We start from the raw sequence: 27,318 nt of genomic DNA, 5'->3' as shown, positions 1-27,318 counted from the left end.
TCAGTGGTCTTGTATGTCTTCCATTTCCTAATAATTGCACCCACAGTTGATTTCTTCAAACCAAGCTGCTTACCTATTGCAGATTCAGTCTTCCCAGCCTGGTGCAGGTCTACAATTTTGTTTCTGGTGTCCTTTGACAGCTCTTTGGTCTTGGCCATAGTGGAGTTTGGAGTGTGACTGTTTGAGGTTATGGACAGGTGTCTTTTATACTGATAACAAGTTCAAACAGGTGCCATTAATACAGGTAACGAGTGGAGGACAGAGGAGCCTCTTAAAGAAGAAGTTACAGGTCTGTCAGAGCCAGACATCTTGCTTGTTTGTAGGTGACCAAATACTTATTTTCCACCATAATTTGCAAATAAATTCATTAAAAATCCTACAATGTGATTTTCTGGATTTCTTTTCCTCATTTTGTCTGTCATAGTTGAAGTGTACCTATGATGAAAATTACAGGCCTCTCTCATCCTTTTAAGTGGGAGAACTTGCACAATTGGTGGCTGACTAAATACTTTTTTGCCCCACTGTAACTGAGTCTATGGTGTACTTTATGTAAACTTTATCTGTCCAGCTCTCCAAGAAATATTGTTCCATCTTCACGGTTCATTTTGGACCCAAGAAAGTGGTTGTTCTGGCAGGTTACAAGACGGTCAAGCAGGCGCTGGTTAACCAGGCAGAGGACTTTGGGGACAGGGACATCACACCTGTGTTCTATGATTTCAACCAAGGACATGGTAATGATATTTTACTCTTCTGCTGGCTATGTCCACTTCTTAAAGGGATAGATCACCCAAATTACAACCTGTCTTATTGATTTCCTTAATCGGTAAGCAGTCTATGAACAAGCTAAAATAGCAATCCACGTGTTTGTTCTCCAATCAATGTATGCGTTGGCCACAAATATGAGCATAGGATGAGTCAACAACATTGTGGGTATAAGTTAACAAATTATGAACTTTTAAAAGTGAGATTTTCACCTAACAGTTACTTTAAATACACTTTATTGAGCTACACAATCAATTTCAGACACTTTGAGATGATTTGGAAATTAAATGCATTACAATCTGTTGAAAGTCTTATTCTAGCCTGGCGGGAACAAGTCTGATTGCTGCATGTATATCAGCCTGCCCTTTATCCAATAGATTGGCGTTTGGAATAAGCCAGAAAATGTATGTTCCAATCAGTGCCCTCGCAGAAACAGTGGTTGGGTTTAGGACAACAACCAATGTTGCCAAATACTGTGCTGCCCTCTGATTGGTTGAAAGTGATCCAATAGCTAACAAGTTAATTTTTAATAACACCACTCCTTTCTGACATTTGAGACTAGAATGGTGAATGTAAAGATCAGACTAGAATGGTGAATGCAGAGATCAGGCTAGAATGGTGAATGCAGAGATCAGACTAGAATGGTGAATGCAGAGATCAGGCTAGAATGGTGAATTCAGAGATCAGGCTAGAATGGTGTATGCAGAGATCAGACTAGAATGGTGTATGCAGAGATCAGACTAGAATGGTGAATGCAGAGATCAGACTAGAATGCTGAATGCCGAGATCAGACTAGAATGCTGAATGCCGAGATCAGGCTAGAATGGTGAATGCAGAGATCAGACTAGAATGGTGAATGCAGAGATCAGACTAGAATGGTGAATGCAGAGATCAGACTAGAATGGTGAATGCAGAGATCAGGCTAGAATGGTGAATGCAGAGATCAGACTAGAATGGTGAATGCAGAGATCAGGCTAGAATGGTGAATGCAGAGATCAGACTAGAATGGTGAATGCAGAGATCAGGCTAGAATGGTGAATGCAGAGATCAGGCTAGAATGCTGAATGCAGAGATCAGACTAGAATGCTGAATGCAGAGATCAGGCTAGAATGGTGAATGCAGAGATCAGACTAGAATGGTGAATGCAGAGATCAGACTAGAATGGTGAATGCAGAGATCAGGCTAGAATGGTGAATGCAGAGATCCGACTAGAATGGTGAATGCAGAGATCAGACTAGAAGGGTGAATGCAGAGATCAGACTAGAATGCTCAATGCAGAGATCAGACTAGAATGCTGAATGCAGAGATCACGCTAGAATGCTGAATGCAGAGATCACGCTAGAATGGTGAATGCAGAGATCAGGCTAGAATGCAGAGATCACGCTAGAATGGTGAATGCAGAGATCAGGCTAGAATACAGAGATCACGCTAGAATGGTGAATGCAGAGATCAGGCTAGAATGCTGAATGCAGAGATCAGACTAGAATGGTGAATGCAGAGATCAGGCTAGAATGGTGAATGCAGAGATCAGGCTAGAATGGTGAATGCAGAGATCAGACTAGAATGGTGAATGCAGAGATCAGGCTAGAATGGTGAATGCAGAGATCAGACTAGAATGGTGAATGCAGAGATCAGACTAGAATGGTGAATGCAGAGATCAGACTAGAATGGTGAATGCAGAGATCACGCTAGAATGGTGAATGCAGAGATCAGGCTAGAATGGTGAATGCAGAGATCAGACTAGAATGGTGAATGCAGAGATCAGGCTAGAATGGTGAATGCAGAGATCAGACTAGAATGGTGAATGCAGAGATCAGGCTAGAATGGTGAATGCAGAGATCAGACTAGAAGGGTGAATGCAGAGATCAGACTAGAATGCTCAATGCAGAGATCAGACTAGAATGCTGAATGCAGAGATCACGCTAGAATGCTGAATGCAGAGATCACGCTAGAATGGTGAATGCAGAGATCAGGCTAGAATGCATAGATCACGCTAGAATGGTGAATGCAGAGATCAGGCTAGAATACAGAGATCACGCTAGAATGGTGAATGCAGAGATCAGACTAGAATGCTGAATGCAGAGATCAGGCTAGAATGCTGAATGCAGAGATCACGCTAGAATGGTGAATGCAGAGATCAGGCTAGAATGGTGAATGCAGAGATCACGCTAGAATGGTGAATGCAGAGATCAGGCTAGAATGCTGAATGCCGAGATCAGACTAGAATGCTGAATGCCGAGATCAGGCTAGAATGGTGAATGCAGAGATCAGACTAGAATGGTGAATGCAGAGATCAGACTAGAATGGTGAATGCAGAGATCAGACTAGAATGGTGAATGCAGAGATCAGGCTAGAATGGTGAATGCAGAGATCAGACTAGAATGGTGAATGCAGAGATCAGGCTAGAATGGTGAATGCAGAGATCAGACTAGAATGGTGAATGCAGAGATCAGGCTAGAATGGTGAATGCAGAGATCAGACTAGAATGGTGAATGCAGAGATCAGACTAGAATGGTGAATGCAGAGATCAGACTAGAATGGTGAATGCAGAGATCAGACTAGAATGGTGAATGCAGAGATCAGGCTAGAATGCTGAATGCAGAGATCAGACTAGAATGCTGAATGCAGAGATCAGGCTAGAATGGTGAATGCAGAGATCAGACTAGAATGGTGAATGCAGAGATCAGACTAGAATGGTGAATGCAGAGATCAGGCTAGAATGGTGAATGCAGAGATCCGACTAGAATGGTGAATGCAGAGATCAGACTAGAAGGGTGAATGCAGAGATCAGACTAGAATGCTCAATGCAGAGATCAGACTAGAATGCTGAATGCAGAGATCAGACTAGAAGGGTGAATGCAGAGATCAGACTAGAATGCTCAATGCAGAGATCAGACTAGAATGCTGAATGCAGAGATCACGCTAGAATGCTGAATGCAGAGATCACGCTAGAATGGTGAATGCAGAGATCAGGCTAGAATGCATAGATCACGCTAGAATGGTGAATGCAGAGATCAGGCTAGAATACAGAGATCACGCTAGAATGGTGAATGCAGAGATCAGACTAGAATGCTGAATGCAGAGATCAGGCTAGAATGCTGAATGCAGAGATCACGCTAGAATGGTGAATGCAGAGATCAGGCTAGAATGGTGAATGCAGAGATCACGCTAGAATGGTGAATGCAGAGATCAGGCTAGAATGGTGAATGCAGAGATCAGACTAGAATGCTGAATGCAGAGATCACGCTAGAATGGTGAATGCAGAGATCACGCTAGAATGGTGAATGCAGAGATCAGACTAGAATGGTGAATGCAGAGATCAGACTAGAATGGTGAATGCAGAGATCAGGCTAGAATGGTGAATGCAGATATCAGACTAGAATGGTGAATGCAGAGATCAGACTAGAATGCTGAATGCAGAGATCACGCTAGAATGCTGAATGCAGAGATCACGCTAGAATGGTGAATGCAGAGATCAGGCTAGAATGCATAGATCACGCTAGAATGGTGAATGCAGAGATCAGGCTAGAATACAGAGATCACGCTAGAATGGTGAATGCAGAGATCAGACTAGAATGCTGAATGCAGAGATCAGGCTAGAATGCTGAATGCAGAGATCACGCTAGAATGGTGAATGCAGAGATCAGGCTAGAATGCTGAATGCCGAGATCAGACTAGAATGCTGAATGCCGAGATCAGGCTAGAATGGTGAATGCAGAGATCAGACTAGAATGGTGAATGCAGAGATCAGACTAGAATGGTGAATGCAGAGATCAGACTAGAATGGTGAATGCAGAGATCAGGCTAGAATGGTGAATGCAGAGATCAGACTAGAATGGTGAATGCAGAGATCAGGCTAGAATGGTGAATGCAGAGATCAGACTAGAATGGTGAATGCAGAGATCAGGCTAGAATGGTGAATGCAGAGATCAGACTAGAATGGTGAATGCAGAGATCAGACTAGAATGGTGAATGCAGAGATCAGACTAGAATGGTGAATGCAGAGATCAGACTAGAATGGTGAATGCAGAGATCAGGCTAGAATGCTGAATGCAGAGATCAGACTAGAATGCTGAATGCAGAGATCAGGCTAGAATGGTGAATGCAGAGATCAGACTAGAATGGTGAATGCAGAGATCAGACTAGAATGGTGAATGCAGAGATCAGGCTAGAATGGTGAATGCAGAGATCCGACTAGAATGGTGAATGCAGAGATCAGACTAGAAGGGTGAATGCAGAGATCAGACTAGAATGCTCAATGCAGAGATCAGACTAGAATGCTGAATGCAGAGATCACGCTAGAATGCTGAATGCAGAGATCACGCTAGAATGGTGAATGCAGAGATCAGGCTAGAATGCAGAGATCACGCTAGAATGGTGAATGCAGAGATCAGGCTAGAATACAGAGATCACGCTAGAATGGTGAATGCAGAGATCAGGCTAGAATGCTGAATGCAGAGATCAGACTAGAATGGTGAATGCAGAGATCAGGCTAGAATGGTGAATGCAGAGATCAGGCTAGAATGGTGAATGCAGAGATCAGACTAGAATGGTGAATGCAGAGATCAGGCTAGAATGGTGAATGCAGAGATCAGACTAGAATGGTGAATGCAGAGATCAGGCTAGAATGGTGAATGCAGAGATCAGACTAGAAGGGTGAATGCAGAGATCAGACTAGAATGCTCAATGCAGAGATCAGACTAGAATGCTGAATGCAGAGATCACGCTAGAATGCTGAATGCAGAGATCACGCTAGAATGGTGAATGCAGAGATCAGGCTAGAATGCATAGATCACGCTAGAATGGTGAATGCAGAGATCAGGCTAGAATACAGAGATCACGCTAGAATGGTGAATGCAGAGATCAGACTAGAATGCTGAATGCAGAGATCAGGCTAGAATGCTGAATGCAGAGATCACGCTAGAATGGTGAATGCAGAGATCAGGCTAGAATGGTGAATGCAGAGATCACGCTAGAATGGTGAATGCAGAGATCAGGCTAGAATGGTGAATGCAGAGATCAGACTAGAATGCTGAATGCAGAGATCACGCTAGAATGGTGAATGCAGAGATCACGCTAGAATGGTGAATGCAGAGATCAGACTAGAATGGTGAATGCAGAGATCAGACTAGAATGGTGAATGCAGAGATCAGGCTAGAATGGTGAATGCAGATATCAGACTAGAATGGTGAATGCAGAGATCAGACTAGAATGGTGAATGCAGAGATCAGACTAGAATGGTGAATGCAGAGATCAGACTAGAATGGTGAATGCAGAGATCAGGCTAGAATGCTGAATGCAGAGATCAGGCTAGAATGGTGAATGCAGAGATCAGACTAGAATGCTCAATGCAGAGATCAGACTAGAATGCTGAATGCAGAGATCACGCTAGAATGGTGAATGCAGAGATCAGACTAGAATGCTCAATGCAGAGATCAGACTAGAATGCTGAATGCAGAGATCACGCTAGAATGCTGAATGCAGAGATCACGCTAGAATGGTGAATGCAGAGATCAGACTAGAATGGTGAATGCAGAGATCAGACTAGAATGGTGAATGCAGAGATCAGACTAGAATGGTGAATGCAGAGATCAGACTAGAATGGTGAATGCAGAGATCAGGCTAGAATGGTGAATGCAGAGATCAGGCTAGAATGGTGAATGCAGAGATCAGGCTAAAATGGTGAATGCAGAGATCAGACTAGAATGGTGAATGCAGAGATCAGGCTAGAATGGTGAATGCAGAGATCAGACTAGAATGGTGAATGCAGAGATCACGCTAGAATGGTGAATGCAGAGATCAGACTAGAATGGTGAATGCAGAGATCAGGCTAGAATGGTGAATGCAGAGATCAGACTAGAATGGTGAATGCAGAGATCAGGCTAGAATGGTGAATGCAGAGATCACGCTAGAATGGTGAATGCAGAGATCACGCTAGAATGGTGAATGCAGAGATCAGACTAGAATGGTGAATGCAGAGATCAGACTAGAATGGTGAATGCAGAGATCACGCTAGAATGGTGAATGCAGAGATCACGCTAGAATGGTGAATGCAGAGATCAGACTAGAATGGTGAATGCAGAGATCAGACTAGAATGGTGAATGCAGAGATCAGGCTAGAATGGTGAATGCAGAGATCAGACTAGAATGGTGAATGCAGAGATCAGACTAGAATGGTGAATGCAGAGATCAGACTAGAATGGTGAATGCCGAGATCAGACTAGAATGGTGAATGCAGAGATCAGGCTAGAATGCTGAATGCAGAGATCAGGCTAGAATGGTGAATGCAGAGATCAGACTAGAATGCTCAATGCAGAGATCAGACTAGAATGCTGAATGCAGAGATCACGCTAGAATGGTGAATGCAGAGATCAGACTAGAATGCTCAATGCAGAGATCAGACTAGAATGCTGAATGCAGAGATCACGCTAGAATGCTGAATGCAGAGATCACGCTAGAATGGTGAATGCAGAGATCAGGCTAGAATGCAGAGATCACGCTAGAATGGTGAATGCAGAGATCAGGCTAGAATACAGAGATCACGCTAGAATGGTGAATGCAGAGATCAGACTAGAATGCTGAATGCAGAGATCAGGCTAGAATGCTGAATGCAGAGATCAGGCTAGAATGGTGAATGCAGAGATCAGGCTAGAATGGTGAATGCAGAGATCACGCTAGAATGGTGAATGCAGAGATCAGACTAGAATGGTGAATGCAGAGATCAGACTAGAATGGTGAATGCAGAGATCAGACTAGAATGGTGAATGCAGAGATCAGACTAGAATGGTGAATGCAGAGATCAGGCTAGAATGGTGAATGCAGAGATCAGGCTAGAATGGTGAATGCAGAGATCAGGCTAGAATGGTGAATGCAGAGATCAGGCTAGAATGGTGAATGCAGAGATCAGGCTAGAATGGTGAATGCAGAGATCAGACTAGAATGGTGAATGCAGAGATCAGGCTAGAATGGTGAATGCAGAGATCATGCTAGAATGGTGAATGCAGAGATCACGCTAGAATGGTGAATGCAGAGATCAGGCTAGAATGGTGAATGCAGAGATCAGACTAGAATGGTGAATGCAGAGATCAGACTAGAATGGTGAATGCAGAGATCAGACTAGAATGGTGAATGCAGAGATCAGACTAGAATGGTGAATGCAGAGATCAGACTAGAATGGTGAATGCAGAGATCAGACTAGAATGGTGAATGCAGAGATCAGACTAGAATGGTGAATGCAGAGATCAGACTAGAATGGTGAATGCAGAGATCAGACTAGAATGGTGAATGCAGAGATCACGCTAGAATGGTGAATGCAGAGATCACGCTAGAATGGTGAATGCAGAGATCAGACTAGAATGGTGAATGCAGAGATCAGACTAGAATGGTGAATGCAGAGATCAGGCTAGAATGGTGAATGCAGAGATCAGACTAGAATGGTGAATGCAGAGATCAGACTAGAATGGTGAATGCAGAGATCAGACTAGAATGGTGAATGCAGAGATCAGACTAGAATGGTGAATGCAGAGATCAGGCTAGAATGCTGAATGCAGAGATCAGGCTAGAATGGTGAATGCAGAGATCACGCTAGAATGGTGAATGCAGAGATCAGACTAGAATGCTCAATGCAGAGATCAGACTAGAATGCTGAATGCAGAGATCACGCTAGAATGCTGAATGCAGAGATCACGCTAGAATGGTGAATGCAGAGATCAGGCTAGAATGCAGAGATCACGCTAGAATGGTGAATGCAGAGATCAGGCTAGAATACAGAGATCACGCTAGAATGGTGAATGCAGAGATCAGACTAGAATGGTGAATGCAGAGATCAGACTAGAATGGTGAATGCAGAGATCAGACTAGAATGGTGAATGCAGAGATCAGACTAGAATGGTGAATGCAGAGATCAGGCTAGAATGGTGAATGCAGAGATCAGGCTAGAATGGTGAATGCAGAGATCAGGCTAGAATGGTGAATGCAGAGATCAGGCTAGAATGGTGAATGCAGAGATCAGACTAGAATGGTGAATGCAGAGATCACGCTAGAATGGTGAATGCAGAGATCAGACTAGAATGGTGAATGCAGAGATCAGGCTAGAATGGTGAATGCAGAGATCAGACTAGAATGGTGAATGCAGAGATCAGGCTAGAATGGTGAATGCAGAGATCACGCTAGAATGGTGAATGCAGAGATCACGCTAGAATGGTGAATGCAGAGATCAGGCTAGAATGGTGAATGCAGAGATCAGACTAGAATGGTGAATGCAGAGATCAGACTAGAATGGTGAATGCAGAGATCAGACTAGAATGGTGAATGCAGAGATCAGACTAGAATGGTGAATGCAGAGATCAGACTAGAATGGTGAATGCAGAGATCAGACTAGAATGGTGAATGCAGAGATCAGACTAGAATGGTGAATGCAGAGATCAGACTAGAATGGTGAATGCAGAGATCAGACTAGAATGGTGAATGCAGAGATCAGACTAGAATGGTGAATGCAGAGATCAGACTAGAATGGTGAATGCAGAGATCAGACTAGAATGGTGAATGCAGAGAACAGACTAGAATGGTGAATGCAGAGATCAGACTAGAATGGTGAATGCAGAGATCAGGCTAAAATGGTGAATGCAGAGATCAGACTAGAATGGTGAATGCAGAGATCAAACTAGAAGGGTGAATGCAGAGATCAGACTAGAATGGTGAATGCAGAGATCAGGCTAGAATGCTGAATGCAGAGATCAGGCTAGAATGCTGAATGCAGAGATCACGCTAGAATGCTGAATGCAGAGATCAGGCTAGAATGGAGAATGCAGAGATCAGACTAGAATGCTGAATGCAGAGATCAGGCTAGAATGCTGAATGCAGAGATCAGGCTAGAATGGTGAATGCAGAGATCACGCTAGAATGGTGAATGCAGAGATCAGGCTAGAATGGTGAATGCAGAGATCAGACTAGAATGGTGAATGCAGAGATCAGACTAGAATGGTGAATGCAGAGAGCAGACTAGAATGGTGAATGCAGAGGTCAGGCTAGAATGGTGAATGCAGAGATCAGGCTAGAATGGTGAATGCAGAGATCAGACTAGAATGGTGAATGCAGAGATCAGAGATCATCAAAGGTTCTAACTCTAATCTGCTGCAAATAATATACATGTCTAAAATGTCTTAAATAGACACAGATTATCTTGACCACATAAGTTGGTACATGCTCATTATGAAATGGCATATTATAGTAATTTATTTATTTGTATTACTTTGTATTGTCATGGAAACAAACTATGTTCTCTACAGGGATTCTGTTTGCCAATGGAGACTCATGGAAAGAGATGAGGCGCTTTGCCCTGACAAACCTTAGAGACTTTGGGATGGGCAAGAAAGGGAGTGAGGAGAAAATCTTAGAGGTGTTGGAAAAACATGAGGGTAAGAGAATTAGTATCTCTACACTAGTAGTAGAAGTAGTATGATGTATTTATAGGGGATGCCTAGGCTTCATTGCCTGGTTAAAAATCAGGCTTTTTTTAACCACATTATTAGTAAATAGCTAAGTGATCGTGTGGGTTCTGGAAAGGTTATTTTGTAATTAGATGTTTTGTCTATTACAGGTAAGGCATTTGACACAGCACAGCCTGTGCTTTATGCCGTCTCCAACATAATCTCGGCCATTGTCTACGGCAGCAGGTTTGAATACACTGACCCACTATTCACAGGCATGGTGGACAGGGTCAATGAGAGTGTTCACCTTACAGGTTCTGCATCAATTCAGGTATTCTGCTTATTCAGACCATTTTGTTTTTACTGTTTTTTTCTAAATAATGTCTGTTTCAGTGCAATCAACAAAACTAGGAAACAGATGCCTGTTATGAATTCTTGAAAATTAATATGTACATACTCAGTTATACTTTACTTGATGTGCCAGTAAACTTATTATAAACCATTATTGTACCGTTTATAACCCATCACTATGCTGCTTATAAATCATTATATACAATATTCATTATGTATAACATATCAAATAAAATCCTCATAGCCCAGTCCAAGCTCTTTGTCCTGGCACACCAATGGTGGATCCAGCTTCCCCCTGAAGCTAGGACAGCAGAGTCCCTGCCCAACTTCCGAAAACACCTGAAACTCCATCTCCTCAAAAAGTATCTTAAATAAATCCCGCACCTCAGACTGCTGGAGTGGACCAGCCACCACCGGCCTGAGGAGAAACACATGGAACGAGGGGTTAATACGGTAATCAGGGGGAAGCTGTAACCTATAACATCATTCAGTCTCCTCAGGACTTTAAATGGCCCCACAATCCGCGGACCCAGCTTCCGGCAGGGCAGGCGAAGGGGCAGGTTTCGAAGCGAGAGCCAGACCCGGTCCCTTGGTGCCTGCACCGGGGCCTCACTGCGGTGGCGGTCGGCGCTCACCTTCTGTCGCCTGATGGCCCGTTGCAGGCGCACATGGGCAGGGTCCTATGTCTCCTCCGAGCGCCAAAACCATTCATCCACCGCAGGTGCCTCAATCTGACTCTGATGTCGCGGTGCCAGGACCAGATGATAACCTAGTACACACTGAAACTGAGACAGGTTAGTGGAGGAGTGGCGGAGGGAGTTTTGGGCCATCTTTGCCCAGGGGATGAAAGCCGCCCATTCCCCGGCCAGTCCTGGCAATAGGACCGCAGAAACCTACCCACATCCTGGTTTTAACTCTCTCCACCTGCCCATTACTGTCGGGGTGAAACCCTGAGGTCAGGCTGACCGAGACCCCCAGACGTTCCATGAACGCCCTCCAGACCTCGATGTGAACTGGGGATCAGACACTATATCCTCAGGCACCTGTAGTGCCGGAAGACGTGTGTAAACAGGGCCTCTGCAGTCTGTAGGGAGACCGGAGGGAGACCGGGCAAAGTAAGGAGACGGCAGGACTTAGAGAACCGATCCACAACGACCAGAATCGTGGTGTTTCCTTGTGACGGAGGATCTGTCATGAAATCCACCAATAGGTGTGACCACGGCCGTTGTGGAATGGGTAGGGGTTGTAATTTCCCTCTGGGCAGGTGTCTAGGTGCCTTGCACTGGGCGCACACCGAGTAGGAGGACACATAAACCCTCACGTCCTTAGTTAAAGTGGGCCACCAGTGCTTCCCACTAAGACAGCGCACTGTCCGACAGATGCCAGGATGACCAGAGGAGGGTGACATGTGGGCCCAACAGATCAATCGATCACGGACATCAGACGGAACGTACAGACACCCAACTGGGTGGGAGTTGGCTCCGCACGTAACGCCCGCTCGATGTCCGCGTCAACATCCCGTACCACCGGTGCCACCAGGCAAGAAGCCGGGAATATGGGAGTGGGATCTGTGGACCGCTCCTCTGTGTCATACATCTGGGACAGTGTGTCTGCCTTAGCGTTCTGGGAACCTGATCTGTAGGGTAGGGTGAAAACAAAACAGGTGAAAAACATGGCCACCTTGCCTGGCGAGGGTTCATTCTCCTCCTCATTCTCCTACTCCAGATTGCGGTGGTCAGTCCAAATGAGAAAAGGGTGTTTTGCCCTTCAGAGCCTTGACAACAGCCAACAGCTTCCGGTCCCCCACATCATAGTTTTGCTCCGCTGGGCTGAGCTTCTTCGAAAAGAAAGCACAGGGGTGGAGCTTTGGTGACGGCACAGCACAGCACCTATCCCAGCCTCGGACGCGTCCACCTCTACTATGAATGCCAAGGAGGGATCAGGATGAGCCAGCACAGGAGCTGAGGTAAAGAGAGCCTTCAGGTGACGAAAAGCCCTGTCCGTCCCAACTGACCACTGCAGTCGCACTGGTCCCCCCTTCAGCAAGGTGGTAATGGGAGCCGCTACCTGACCAAAGCCCCGGATAAACATCCGGTAGTAGTTGGCGAACCCTAAGAACCTCTGCACCTCCTTTACCGTGGTTGGGGTCAGCCAATTACGCATGGCTGAAATGCGGTCATTCTCCATCTCCACCACTGACGTTGACAGGCGGTACCCTAGGAAGGAGACGGACTGTTGGAAGAACAGACATTTCTCAGTCTTGACGTACAGGTCATGCTCCAACAGTCGACCAAGCACCTTGCGCACCAGGAACACATGCTCGGCGCGTGTAGCTGAGTATATTAGAATGTCATCTATATACTGTACACCACTACACCCTGCCCGTGCAGGTCCCTGAAAATATTGTCTACAAAGTATTGGAAGACTGATGGAGCATTCATCAACCCGTACGGCACGACGAGGTACTCATAGTGCCCAGAGGTGGTACTAAATGTCGTCTTCCACTCATCCCCCTCCCGGATACGCACCAGGTTGTAAGCGCTTCTGAGATCCAATTTGGTGAAGAAGCGTGCCCCATGCAATGACTCTGTCACACTGGCTATGAGAGGCAGCGGGTAACTATACTTCACCGTGATCTGATTTATACCTCTACAGTCAATGCAAGGGCGTAAACCTCAATCCTTCTTCTTCACAAAAAAAACCTCAAGGAGGCAGGTGAGGTGGAAGGCCGAATGTATTCGGAGACATACAGTATGTTTCCATAGCTGCCGTCTCCTCCTGTGACAGAGAATACACGTGGCTCCTGGGAAGTGCTGTGTCTACCAGGAGATTTATCGCACAATCCCCCTGTCGATGGGGAGGTAGTTGAGTCGCCTTCTTTTTACAGAAGGCAAGAGCCAAATCGGCATATTCAGGGGGGATGTGCGTGGTGGAGACCTGGTTTGGACTCTCCACCGTAGTTGCAACTATGGAAACATCTATACACCTCCCTGAGCACTGATGTGACCATCCCTTGAGAGCCCTCTGTTGCCACGAAACAGTGGGGTCATGATAGGTCAACCAGGGAAGCCCCAACACCACAGGAAACGCAGTAGAATCGATCAAGAAGAGACTCTCCTCATGACCCTCCTACGTTATCATACATAGTGGAGCCATGACCTCCTAAATCAGGCCCGACCCCAAAGCACGACTATCTAAGGCATGTACAGGGAAGGGAACATCAACAGGAACAATAGGGATCCCTAATCTAAGTGCAAATTAACGGTCAACAAAGTTCCCAGCTGCGCATGAATCTACTAGCGCCTTATGCTGGGAATGCGGGGAAAACTAAGGAAATTCTATACATACACACATGTGCTCAACAGGGAGCTCTGAGTGAGTCGGGTGCCTACTCACCTGGGATGATCCACCAGTGCCCTGACTGCTGCCTCGACTCGCTGGGGATCCTCCCCAGCACCGACCAGCAGTGTGCCCTCTGCCTCCACAGGTAGTGCAGGAAACGGCCCCCTTCCAGTCACCCTGAGAGCAGCAACTCCAAGCTCCATAGGTGTAGGATCGGAGGTGCTGGGGCATGGAATGAACGTACCCCGATCCGGACGTCCGCGGGTGGCCAACAGGTTATCCAGCCGGATGGATAAATCCACCAGCTGGTCGAGGGTAAGGGTGGTGTCCCTGCAGGCCAGCTCCCGATGAACGTACTCACGTAGACTACACCGGTAATAGTCGATCAGGGCCCTCTCATTCCATCCCGCGCTGGCAGCCAGGGTCCTGAAGTCCAGTGCGAAGTCCTGTGTGCTCCTCATCACCTGTCTGAGATGGAACAAGCGTTCCCCCGCCGTGCTCCCTTCAGGTGGATGATCGAAGACCGCCCGGATGCGGCGGGTGAAATCCTCATAGCGTACCAACGCTGCGTCTATTCTGGGTCCAGGTGACGTCTACACTGGGTCCAGGTGACGGAGGGGTGGACAGCGGTGTGGGTTGGGGTGAAGTTGATTGGGGTGTGGGAAAACCCCCTCTCTCCCATCGCTTCATGGTGTGCAGCACGCGATCCATGGCTGTGCCAAGATTTTGGAGCATTGTCGCGTGCTGCTGGACGTGTTCCTCCACTGGTAACGGAGGACTGGGTACACCTGCTGACTCCATAAGGGGTGTGTGTTTCTGTCATGTGTCAATGTGCAGCGGTTAGGAGTCATGCGCAGGACACAGAACTGAGTAAAATACGTACTTTACTCGAAAAGAAACAACAGAATATTTCCACGTAGGGAAAACACACCAGCTCACAGAAGTCTTGAACACTAAACAAAGAACAAACACGCACAAAACCCTGTGGGAAGCAGCGGGTTAAATAGGGAATAAATATTAACGTAATGGGAACCAGGTGTGTACAATCAAGACAATACAAATGGAAAAAGAAACGTAGATCGGTGGCAGCTAGAAAGCCGGGGACGATGACTGCCGAATGCTGCCCGAGAGGCACCAACTTCGGTGGAAGTCATGACTCTTAAGATGAATGCACTAACTGTGAATCGCTCTGGATAAGAGCGTCTGCTAAATGGCTAAAATATTTTATTAATTATATCATTGTAATTATTATATATAATATGTAATCACTAGTGATGGGCACTGATATTCACAATATCAGTACCATTTTTGTGATTCCATATCGTATCGGTTTGCATAAAATATATTGCACCTGTGTATGTTCACTTTTCTGTTCACTTCCATGGCTCTTTGAAGTTCAGACAACTGTTAGCAGATTGTCCGTTGGGCCAGGCGTGAATATTCTGGTATTATAATATTGTATTCATACTGGTTAGTTAGGGAGGCCTGTATTATAGCACCATCAACAGGCAACTAATTAAATATGCTAAATTGAGAGCCTGTGAGTTCTGTTTGAGGGTTTTGTGTATGCAGGAAAAGTAATGTGTTCTTTTTACAGAATAGTTGTCACGATTCCACCGGTGTCGGCTCCTCTCCTTGTTCAGGCGGCGTTCGGCGATCGACGTCACCGGCTTTCTAGCCATCGCCGCTCCATTTTTCATATTTCCATTTGTTTCGTCTTGTTCCATACATACACACCTGGTTTTCATTCCCTAATCACACAGCATGTATTTAGTCCTCTGTTCCCCTCCGTGTGAAATTGATTTTATGTTATGTGGGTGTTGTTACACGCCATACTTTTTGTCTATGTTCTGTGTTTGGGCACATTTATGTACTGTTGTGCTTTCGTTGGACCGGAATAAAAGTGTGCCTGTTCACTACACTCTGCTCTCCTGCACCTGACTTCACCTCCAGTACACACACTTAACAATAGTAAAAATAATAAACCGACATACAATATGCCTTGCTCATATCGATATCAAATAATATTGAATATCACTATTGGTGCTCACAACTAATAATTACATATTTATGCATATGTGTATCACATTTGAATTTATGCATTTAATAATCTAATCATAGTTGTGGTGTGTTATGTTATAATTAATATAATATTGTTTTATGCGTATTCTACCTGAATCTCTGTGTTACAACATGTTTCCCTGGTTGGGTCCGTGGATAAACGACCTGACACGTCTGAAAAAGAATATTGCTGATATGAAGATGAAGGTGTGTCACGTTCTGACCTTTATTTCCTTTGTTTTGTATTTATTTAGTATGGTCAGGGCGTGAGTTGGGTGGGCAGTCTATGTTTGTTTTTCTATGATTTGGGGATTTGTATGTTTCGGCCTAGTATGGTTCTCAATCAGAGGCAGGTGTCATTAGTTGTCTCTGATTGAGAATCATACTTAGGTAGCCTGGGTTGCACTGTTTGTTTGTGGGTGATTGTCTATGTTGATTGCTTGTGTCATCACAGTTCTCATTTAGCTTCATGGTCGTTATTTGTTTATTGTTTTTGTATTCAGTGTTCAGTATTTTCTTTAATTAAATATCAAGATGAACACAAACCACGCCGCGTTTTGGTCCGCCTTTCCTTCAACAGAAGTAAAACGTGACAAGGTGACAGAGCTGGTGAGGGGCCTGAAGGAGACTCTGAACCCTCATATGTGTAGAGGCTTTGTGGACTCGTTCCTCGTCCCAAAGCAAACCCTGGAGGTATGAAGACTCATTCATAACAAAGTGTTGCATTAATATTGCTCATTATGACTATACAGAATATAATTAATCAATAAGGTCCGAGGGGGTGTGGTATATGATCAATTTACCACAGCTAAGTGCAGTGCCTGTATACAGTCCTTGTATATTGGCCATATTCCACAAAACCACAAACCAAGAGGTGCCTTGCTGGTGTTATAAACTTGTTACCAACATGTTACCAAGTTATTTTGCGCCACACTAGTTGTATATTGTCTAAATTACCAAGACATTCGGATAATCAGTATCCAGGAACCAAACTGCCGGGTTTATATGACTTATTACACCACCTTGTGGTTCACTTTACTGCTGAAAAACACAACTAACTTCAGTTGTCCAACACTAACATCCCACTGGGCACAGAAGTCAATTCAACATCTATTCGATGTTGATTCAACATAATTTAATTAAAATGACAAGGAAACAATGTTGATTCAACCAGTTTGACTGAATGCCAGCTGAGGGAGGATCTAACTAGTTCTCTGTATCAGTAGAATCACATGTAAAGTCAGACTCAAACACTGAAACAGTTCCTCAGGCTGATTTAAAAGAATGTGTTGATTATCTGTTATGTTGCTTTTTTGTTGTTTTCCATATTATGTCTCTCTGATAAGCTACCCAGGAAAGGGATAAAAATAGCCCATATTAATAATACATGTAGGCTTAGAAATAAGGTTAATACAATTAATAACTTGCTAACATCAGATATATATTCATATATTAGCCATTTATGAGACTCACGTCGATAATTCATTTGATACATCATTAGCAATACAATGATATAACATCTACAGAAGACACAGGAATGCATATGGGGGAGTTGTTGCTGTACATATTCAGAGCCATATCCCTGTAATGCTTATAGAGGATCTCGTGTTATTAAAGTGTTGTGGTTGCAGGATCACCTGCCTCCTCTAAAGCCTATTTTAGTGTAGCTCCTATAGGCCACCGAGTTCTAACTGTCAGTATCCAGATAATGTGTGTGAAATGCTTGATGGGGGCTCCTGAGTGGCGCAGAGGTCTAAGGCACTGCATCTCAGTGCTAGAGGCATCACTACAGACCCTGGTTCGATTCCAGGCTGGCTCACAACCGGCCATGATTGGAGTCCCATAGGGCGACACACAATTGGGCCAGCATTGTTAGGGTTTGGCCGGGGTACGCCGTCATGGTAAATAATAATTTGTTCTTGACTGACTTGCCTAGTGAAATAAAAAAATAGTTTATGTGATAGAAGACCTCTCTGTTTATATCTTGGTTGTCATCAAGCTCTCCGCTGAAGAGGAAGCATCTCACTGTAACCAGTGACTGTAATCTGGTTCAGGTTATTAATCAACCTACTAGTGTGTTTACAAACAGAACAGGAACGATCATCCACATGCACTGTATTGATTACATTTGTCCTAATAATATAGATCTTTGTTCTAAGGCTGTAACCGTACCATTGGATGCAGTGATCACAATATCCAGTGGTTATTTCCAGGAAAGCGACACTTCTAAAAGATGGGACTAAAATAGTGTATGAGATCATACCATTTGATTTGATTTGAAAATCTTTTGTATTTGTCACATGTGTCGAATACAACAGTGAAATGCATATTTACAAGCCCTTAACCAACAATGACGTTTTAAGAAAAATACCTAAAAAAATAAGAAGTCACATTTTGCTGTGACACTTAAGTGGATGATGTTAAAAAATATTTGTTGGTCTCATGTGATTAATAAGGAGCATCCAGACGCTGCACTTGATGCATTTATGAAATTACTTCTTCTAGTTATTGATAAACATGAACCTTTTAAGAAACTGGCTCCATGGATTGATGAGGAATTGAAAAACTTTATAGGTGAAAGAGATGGGGGCAAAAGGAGTGGCTAATAAGTCTGGCTGCACATCTGACTGACTGACTTACTGCAAATTGAGAAATAATGTGACTAAACTCAACAAAGAGGAGACACTGTATTATGAAGCCAAGATCAAGGATATAAAGAATGATGGGGGAGACTTTAGAGTACTTTAAATTGGGGCGGCAGGTAACCTAGTGGTTTGAGCGTTGGGCTGGTAACTGAAACGTAGCTGGGTTGAATCCCCGAGCTGACCAGGTCGCTGACCATCTGTCGTTCTGCCCCTGAACAAGGCAGTTAACTCACTGTTCCCCAGTAGGCTGTTATTGTAAATAAGAATTTGTTCTTAACTGACTTGCCTAGTTAAATAAATAAAAGGAAATTATGGTTAGAAAGACTAATTCTATTAAAATGGAACCAGATGGCTTATTTATGTTGCCAATTATTTTCATGATAAATTTGCCACCATGCCAATGAAGTTGAGCAGGAAATGCCAGCAAAACAGTGAGCCATAATATTCATGCATTAAAAAACCCACATAATTCAAATTTACAATGCTTATCTTTCATTTTGTAAAGTTAGTGTGGGAGAGGTGACGAAATGATTGTCGATCAATAATGACAAACCTCCTGGTATTGACAACTGTCATGTCTTTAATCTGAGCCTAGTGAAGTGTTTGTCCTCAGGCCTGGTTCTAACAGCCAACCTATCATCTTACTGCCAGCTTTTAGTAAACTGTTGGAAAAAAATGGTGTTTGACCAAATACAATGCTATTTCTCTGTAAACAAATCAAGACTTTCCGAATGCTTATAGAGAAGGCCACTGAACATGCACTGGCACAGATGACTGATGATTGGTTTAAAGAAATGTATAATGAAAATATTTCAGTGCAGCCTTTAATATTAGTGACCATAACGTGTTGAAAAATCCTATGTGTTATGGCTTTTCAACCTCAGCTCTGAATCCACAATATGGCAATCTATCTAATAGAACCCAAAGGGGGTTTCTTTAATGGAAGCTTCTCTAATGTTAAACATGTAAAGTGAGGTGTACTGCATGGCAGCTCTCTTGGCCCTCTACTCTTTTCTATTTTCATGACCTGCCACTGGCATTAAACAGAACCTGTGTCCATGTAAGCTGATGATTCAACCCGTCAGCAATCACAGCTAGTGAAATCATGGGTGGCCAGTAATAAACTGGTCCTGAACATATTCAAAATGAAGCATTATATTGATACAAATCATTCCCTAAGTTCTGGACATCAGCTGAATCTGGTAATTAATGGTGTGGCTGTTACTTGGTGTAACGGCGTTCTTCGTTTGTCGAAAGAGAGTCGGACCGAAATGCACCGTGGTGGTTACTCATGTCTTTAATGAAGAAAATCGTGACGATACATGAAATAACTAATAAATATAAAAACAACAAACGGAACGTGAAACTTATTACAGCCTATCTGGTGAACACTACACAGAGACAGGAACAATCACCCACGACAGACAAAGCGAAACTCAGGCTACCTAAATACGGTTCCCAATCAGAGGCAACGAGAAGCACCTGACTGCTGTTTGAGAACCGCCTCAGGCAGCCAAGCCTACACTCGACACACCCCTAATCAACCACAATCCCAATGCCTACAAAAAAAAACAATACGACAACACAATAACCCATGTCACACCCTGGCCTGAACAAATAATTAAAGAAAACACAAAATACTAAGACCAAGGCGTGACAGAACCCCCCCCCCCCCCCAAGGTGCGGACTCCCGGACGCACCTCAAAACCATAGGGAGGGTCCAGGTGGGCGTCTGTCCATGGTGGCGGCTCCGGCTCAGGACGTGGACCCCACTCCATAAATGTCATAGTTCCTCCCCTTCGCGTCCTGGGATAATCCACCCTCGCCGACCATGGCCTAATAGTCCTCACCCAGAACCCCACAGAACTGAGGAGCAGCTCGTGACTGAGGGGCATCTCGGGACTGAGGGACAGCTCGGGACTGAGGGACAGCTCGGGACTGAGGGGCAGCTCGGGACTGAGGGGCAGCTCGGGACTGAGGGGCAGCTCGGGACTGAGGGGCAGCCCGGAACTGAGGGGCAGCCCGGAACTGAGGGGCAGCCCGGAACTGAGGGGAAGCCCAGTACTGAGGGGAAGCCCAGTACTGAGAGGAAGCCCAGTACTGAGATGAAACTCAGGTAGGTAGTAGGCTCCGGTAGATCCTGGCTGGCTGGCGGATCTGGAAGATTCAGGTTGACTAGCAGATCTGGAAGATTCTGGTTGACTAGCAGATCTGGAAGATTCTGGTTGACTGGCGTATCTAGCTGCTCTATGCAGACTGACAGCTCTGACTGCTCCATGCAGGCTGACAGCTCCTTGCAGACTGGCAGCTCCTTGCAGACTGACAGCTCCTTGCAGACTGACAGCTCTTTGCAGACTGACAGCTCCTTGCAGACTGACAGCTCCCTGCAGACTGACAGCTCCCTGCAGACTGGCAGCTCCTTGCAGACTGACAGCTCTGACTGCTCCATGCAGACTGGCAGCTCCTTGCAGACTGGCAGCTCCTTGCAGACTGGCAGCTCCTTGCAGACTGGCAGCTCCCTGCAGACTGGCAGCTCCTTGCAGACTGACAGCTCTGACTGCTCCATGCAGGCTGATAGCTCCTTGCAGACTGGCAGCTCCTTGCAGACTGACAGCTCTGACTGCTTCATGCAGACTGACAGCTCTAACTGCTCCATGCAGGCTGACAGCACCCTGCAGACTGGCAGCTCAGGCTGCTTCAAACAGGCAGGAGGCTCCGGCAGCGCTGTAGAGAAGAAAGGCTCTGATAGCGCTGAACAGGCGGGAGACTCCGACAGCGCAGGAGAGGAGGAAAACGCTGGCTGCGCTGAACAGACAGGAGACTCCGACAGCGCAGGAGGGAAGGAAGGCTCTGGCTGTGCTGAACAGGCGGGAGACTCCGACAGCGCAGGAGAGGAGGAAAACGCTGGCTGCGCTGAACAGGCGGGAGACTCCGACAGAGCAGGAGAGGCGAGGCGCACTGTAGGCCTGATGCGTGGTGCGGGCACTGGTGATACTGGAGCGAGGACACGCACAGGAAGCCTGGTGCGGGGAGCTGCTACCGGAGGACTGGTGTGTGGAGGTGGCACAGGATGTGCAAGGCTAGGGATGTGCACAGGAGGCCTGGTGCGTGAGGCTGGCACCAACTTCACCAGCCGACTAACACACACCTCAGGACGAGTATGGAGCGCTAACTCAGGTGCCATCAAATCCCCGACACGATCCCGTCGGACGAATATGATATCTATAGCACCAAGCTAGCAACTCCCTCATTACTCTCCACTCCACCTTCCCCATTAACTCCTTCACAGTCTCTGCTTCGCTCACCTCTAACACCGGCTCTGGTTCTGGTCTCCTCCTTGGCTCCTCACGAAAAACAAGGAGAGTTGGCTCAGGTCCATCTCCTGACTCAGCCACTCTCCCTCTGAGCCCCCCCCCCAATAAATTTTTTGGGGTGACTCTCGGGTTTCGCTCTGCGCCGCCGTGTCTGTTTCTCCAACTCCATTCGCCTATAGCCTTCTTCGCACTGCTTTAGCGAATCCCATGCGGGCTCCTGCACTCTCTCTGGGTCGGCCGCCCACCTGTCGATTTCTTCCCACGTCGTATACTCCATGCCATTGCTGTCCATAACGTCCTCCTTTCGCTTTTCCTGCGGTCGCTGCCTGTAACCACGCCGCTCGGTCCATGTGTGGTGGGTGATTCTGTAACGGCGTTCTTCGTTTGTCGAAAGAGAGTCGGACCGAAATGCACCGTGGTGGTTACTCATGTCTTTAATGAAGAAAATCGTGACGATACATGAAATAACTAATAAATACAAAAACAACAAACGGAACGTGAAACTTATTACAGCCTATCTGGTGAACACTACACAGAGACAGGAACAATCACCCACGACAGACAAAGCGAAACTCAGGCTACCTAAATACGGTTCCCAATCAGAGGCAACGAGAAGCACCTGACTGCTGTTTGAGAACCGCCTCAGGCAGCCAAGCCTACACTCGACACACCCCTAATCAACCACAATCCCAATGCCTACAAAAAAAAGCAATACGACAACACAATAACCCATGTCACACCCTGGCCTGAACAAATAATTAAAGAAAACACAAAATACTAAGACCAAGGCGTGACACTTGGTGTTATTTTAGATTGTAAACTCTCATGGTCAGAACATATTGATTCAATGATTGTAAAGATTTGAAGAGGATTGTCCGTGATAAATAGATGCTCTGCTTTTTTTAATCAATCAAATGTATTTATAAAGCTGTTCTTACATCAGCTGATATCTCAAAGTGCTGTAAAGAAGCCCAGCCTAAATCCCCAAACAGCAAGCAATGCAGGTGTAGAAGCACCACTCTCCACAAAGCAAGCTCTAGTTTGATCTTATCTTAATTATTGTCCAGTCAAAAGAAGGGCCAACTTAATCTGCCCAGAACAGCATGACACATTTATCTCTTCATTGTAATCAGAGGGCTAATATCAATACTATGCATGCCAGTTTCTCTTGGCTAAGAGTTGAGGAAAGACTGACTGTATATAACTCATGTCATCTGAGGGTCTGTTTCTGTTAGGAATCTGACAATATGGATTCTTTCTACCATGACGACAACCTGGTATTTAATGTTGGTAATCTGTTTGGTGCTGGTACCGACACCACCGGGACAACCCTGCACTGGGGTCTGCTGCTAATGGCCAAGTACCCCCATATACAGGGTAAGGATTGATATAAACACAAACGCATGCACACCACAGGAGGCTGCTGAGGGGAGGATGGCTCATAACGGCTGGAATGGAGGGGTATCAAAAATATGGAAACCATGTGTTCAATTCCAGCCATTACTATGAGCCCGTCCTCCCAAATAAAGGTGCCACCTGTGACACACAGACATGAAACAGTAAAGCACTCAGGGTGTTACAAGTTATCAACATTGGCAAAGAGCCAGATTGAAGAATATATTATGAAACTAGATAAGGATGGCTTGGTTAATGAAGGTTAAACGTTAACTGAGGAACATCTTCCTCAGAACAGCCTCAATTCGTTGGAGCATGGACTCAAGAAAGTGTTGAATGCATTCCACAGAGATGTGGCCCATGTTGAATCCTGGTTGGCTGGATGTCCTTTGGGTGCTGGACCATTCTTGATACACATGGGAAACTGTTGAGTGTGAAAAACCCAGCTGCGTTGCAGGTCTTGACACAAACCAATGCGCTTGCAACCTTCACCATACCCCGTTCAAAGGCACTTAAATCTTTTGTCTTGCCCATTCAAACTCTGAATGGAACACATACACAATCCATGTCGCAAGACCCACTGGTTGACGCTTATTTATAAAACCCTCTTAAGCCTCACTCCCCCCTATCTGAGATATCTACTGCAGCCCCCATCCTCCACATACAACACCCGTTCTGCCAGTCACATTCTGTTAAAGGTCCCCAAAGCGCACACATCCCTGGGTTGCTCACCTTTTCAGTTTGCTGCAGCTAGCGACTGGAACGAGCTGCAACAAACACTCAAACTGGACAGTTTTATCCCAATCTCTTCATTCAAAGACTCAATCATGGACAGTCTTACTGACAGTGGCTGCTTTGCGTGATGTATTGCTCTCTACCTTGCCCTTTGTGCTGTTGTCTGTGTCCAATAATGTTAGTACCATGTTATGTGCTGCTACCATGATGTGTTGTCATCTTAGTTCTCTCTTTATGTAGTGTTGTGTTCTCTCGTCATGATGTGTGCTGTCCTATATTTAATTCATTTTTAATCCCAGTCCCTTCCGGAGGCCTTTTGGTAGGCAGTCATTGTAAATAAGAATATGTTCTTAACTGACTTGCCTAGTTAAATAAAGTCTCAATTGTCTCAAGGCTTAAAAATCCTTTGTTAACCTGTCTCCTCTCCTTCATTTACCCTGCTTGAATTTGATTTAACAAGAGGCATCAATAAGGGATCATAGCTTTCACCTGGATTCACCTGGTCAGTCTGTCATGGAAAGAAGAGCAGGTGTTTTTAATGTTTGTCTACTCAGTGTACATTTTATTGTATTAACTCCAACCCTCCCTCCTTTCTGTCTCAGATCAGGTCCAGGAGGAGATCAGCAGGGTTATAGGAAGTCGTCAAACCTTGGTAGAGGACAGGAAGAACCTTCCCTACACTGATGCAGTGATCCATGAGACCCAGAGACTGGCCAATATTGCACCCATGTCCATCCCTCACACCACCAGCCGAGATGTCACCTTCCAGGGATATTTCATCAAAAAGGTCAGATACCTGGATATCCAAATCTCTTTGTTTATTTTGAGACCAACTTCAAATTGTCTTATTTTTTCCTGAAGGGAAGTTACAGGTTCAAAAACAATAAATGAAATACATGCAAACAGAAGCGAAATCCATTCCCCCCTTCAGTCCCTATCCAACCCCGCATCCTCCTTCCCCACCTGGAAACCATGCCTCCCACCCCGCCTGTATAAATTGATGGTTGGGATTACAGGATGCCAAGGTCATATTTTTCTATTGTAACATGTCAGCTGGGAGTCGTGAAGCAAGTTCAGGGAGTGAATCATTTAATTAATAAACTAAACATAATACAAAACAAGAACAAACAATACACAGACATGAAACAGAAACCCAGCCTGGGGAAGGAACCAAAGGGAGTAATATATGGAAGGTAATCAGGCAGGTGATGGTGTCCAGGTGAGTCTGAGGTGCTGGTGCGCGTAATGATGGTGACAGGTTTGTGTGTATAATAATGAGCAGCCTGGTAACCTAGCATGCTGGAGAGGGAGTATGCGTGACATCTATACTCTGTTCCAGTTAAATGATTGTTCAGATTGAATTAGATCTGTGGACCATACTGTTTAAATGGCTAGCTCAGAATATGAGCTTTCCAAAAGTTGTTTATATATTATAGAGATCAGTCCTTCTGGGAACCCAGATAATGTATTTATAAATCCATCACTGGAAGGTTTGGTAGTTGGGTTTCCCAAGGGACACCATAGACCAGCATAGCTGACTTTAGTTGTAAATATAGAAAAAAGGAGTAGCCCGGTAATGTGTATGTATCTTTCAAATCTAGGAATGTTCTCAAACCATTACTGTCCATGATATCGGTAAGGATTCCACATTTGGGGGATGCAAAAAGACGGCATCCAGATCACAACACATTATTGTGAAATATTGGAGTATGGGCATGCCATAAGTATATATATATATTGCTGCCTGAAGTTGTAATCCACTCCTTTTGAATGTGCACATTTATTAAACCAGGTTTCATCATTTTTACTCTGAAAATAAGGGATCCCATACTTCACCCTTACTGCAGGGGACGTCTGTGATTCCTCTACTGACGTCGGTCCTACAGGACGATAGCGAATGGGAGAGCCCCCACACCTTAACGCCCTCCCACTTTCTAGATGAGCAGGGAAGATTTGTCAAGAGGGACGCCTTCATGGCCTTCTCTGCAGGTATATTATCTTCATTATGCAACAAATAATTGAATTGCAAGAAGTGGAACAATTCAGGTTGCCTTTTGGACAGACTTCATGCTATTTACTGTATCTTTGGTCTCTCTCGCAGGTCGTAGGGTGTGTCTGGGGGAGGGTCTGGCCAGGATGGAGCTCTTCCTCTTCTTCACCTCCCTCCTGCAGCACTTTCGTTTCTCTCCTCCTCCTGGAGTAACAGAGGATGATCTGGACCTGACACCATCTGTAGAGTTCACCCACAATCCTTCACCTCACCAGCTTTGTGCTGTGAGCCGGGTCTGACATGCCGTGGTGATTTTAACATGAAAATATTGGTGGGACAAACTCAATCAAAAAAGCTAATATGCATCGAAACCACTACACATTAAATGCTCCATCATAATAACCAATCCCAGAAATGAGCTTGCGTGACACACACACAAACATTATTATATTTTGTTTGATCGGTGCGTAGGCTGATTCCAATATCCTTTTAGATTTAATTGCACATACTTCATAGAGTAAAGTTAATTTTAATTCAAAATGTCATGTTCCAGCTAAGAAAAGTTTATAAAGCTTCTGCTTGGCTTCAACCATTGCATTGTTTAAAGTTCCATGGGAAATTAAAACAGTCTATCAGGGTAAATCCATTTAAATTCCATCACTTTTTGACAGCACCCCATTTGATTTGAATGAAACCTTCCATACATATACTCATCAGCCAGTTTATTAGGTACACCCTGTTCATGAAAATGGATCGTACTTATACAGTGAGTCACGTCAATTGCTATATAAAGCTGGCAGACAGGCATTGAGACAATCATTTACTGTTTGAACATTAGAATGGGCAAAAGGTGTGATCTAACTGACTTAAGGTGGTATGATCGTCGGAGGAAGGCACGCCGGATTCAGTATCTCCTTTCATGCACGACAGTGTCTAGGTTTTACAGAGAATGGCGCGACAACAAAAAACATCCAGTCAGCCGCAATCCTGTGGGTGAAAACAGCTCATTGATGAGGGAGGTTGAAGGAGAATGGCAAGAATCGTGCAAGCTAACAGGCAGACAGCAAACAGAAATAAAACAGTTGTGTGTAGAACGATCTTGAAACGCACACCTTGTTGATCCTTGTCACAAATGGGCTATTGCAGCAGACGACCACACAGGGTTCCACTCCTACCAGGTAAAAACAAGAGGAAGCTCTGCATGGAGGAATGGGCCAAAATACCAGCAACAGTGTGTGAAAACCTTGTGAAGACTTACAGAAAACGTTTGACCTCTGTCATTGCCAACAAAGTAT

General features: G+C 45.0%; 1 protein-coding gene across 3 annotated transcripts; it reads left to right on the top strand.

Annotated features, from left to right (window-relative positions):
* Positions 1-525: 525 nt before the first annotated feature.
* On the top strand, positions 526-27,318 carry LOC109881693 (cytochrome P450 2K1-like). 3 transcript variants are annotated; one of them, XM_031814277.1, is made up of 9 exons: positions 544-731; positions 10,050-10,178; positions 10,361-10,523; positions 16,070-16,151; positions 16,542-16,637; positions 23,139-23,280; positions 24,636-24,820; positions 25,854-26,022; positions 26,135-27,318. In XM_031814277.1, exons 2-9 carry the CDS (start codon positions 10,085-10,087, stop codon positions 26,320-26,322), a joined length of 1,119 nt encoding a protein of 372 aa, XP_031670137.1. In that variant the 5' UTR covers positions 544-731; positions 10,050-10,084; the 3' UTR covers positions 26,323-27,318. The 3 variants fall into 3 exon arrangements, with proteins under 3 accessions (XP_031670139.1, XP_031670137.1, XP_031670138.1); XM_031814278.1 differs by having other exon boundaries at positions 556-731; positions 25,881-26,022; XM_031814279.1 differs by lacking the exon at positions 23,139-23,280 and having other exon boundaries at positions 526-731; positions 24,641-24,820.

This window comes from Oncorhynchus kisutch, unplaced genomic scaffold, assembly GCF_002021735.2.
Source record: "Oncorhynchus kisutch isolate 150728-3 unplaced genomic scaffold, Okis_V2 Okis06b-Okis10b_hom, whole genome shotgun sequence".
Lineage (NCBI taxonomy): Eukaryota > Metazoa > Chordata > Actinopteri > Salmoniformes > Salmonidae > Oncorhynchus > Oncorhynchus kisutch.
The sequence above is the reverse complement of the archived record's forward strand: the minus strand, read 5'-3'. Positions and strand labels throughout refer to the sequence as shown.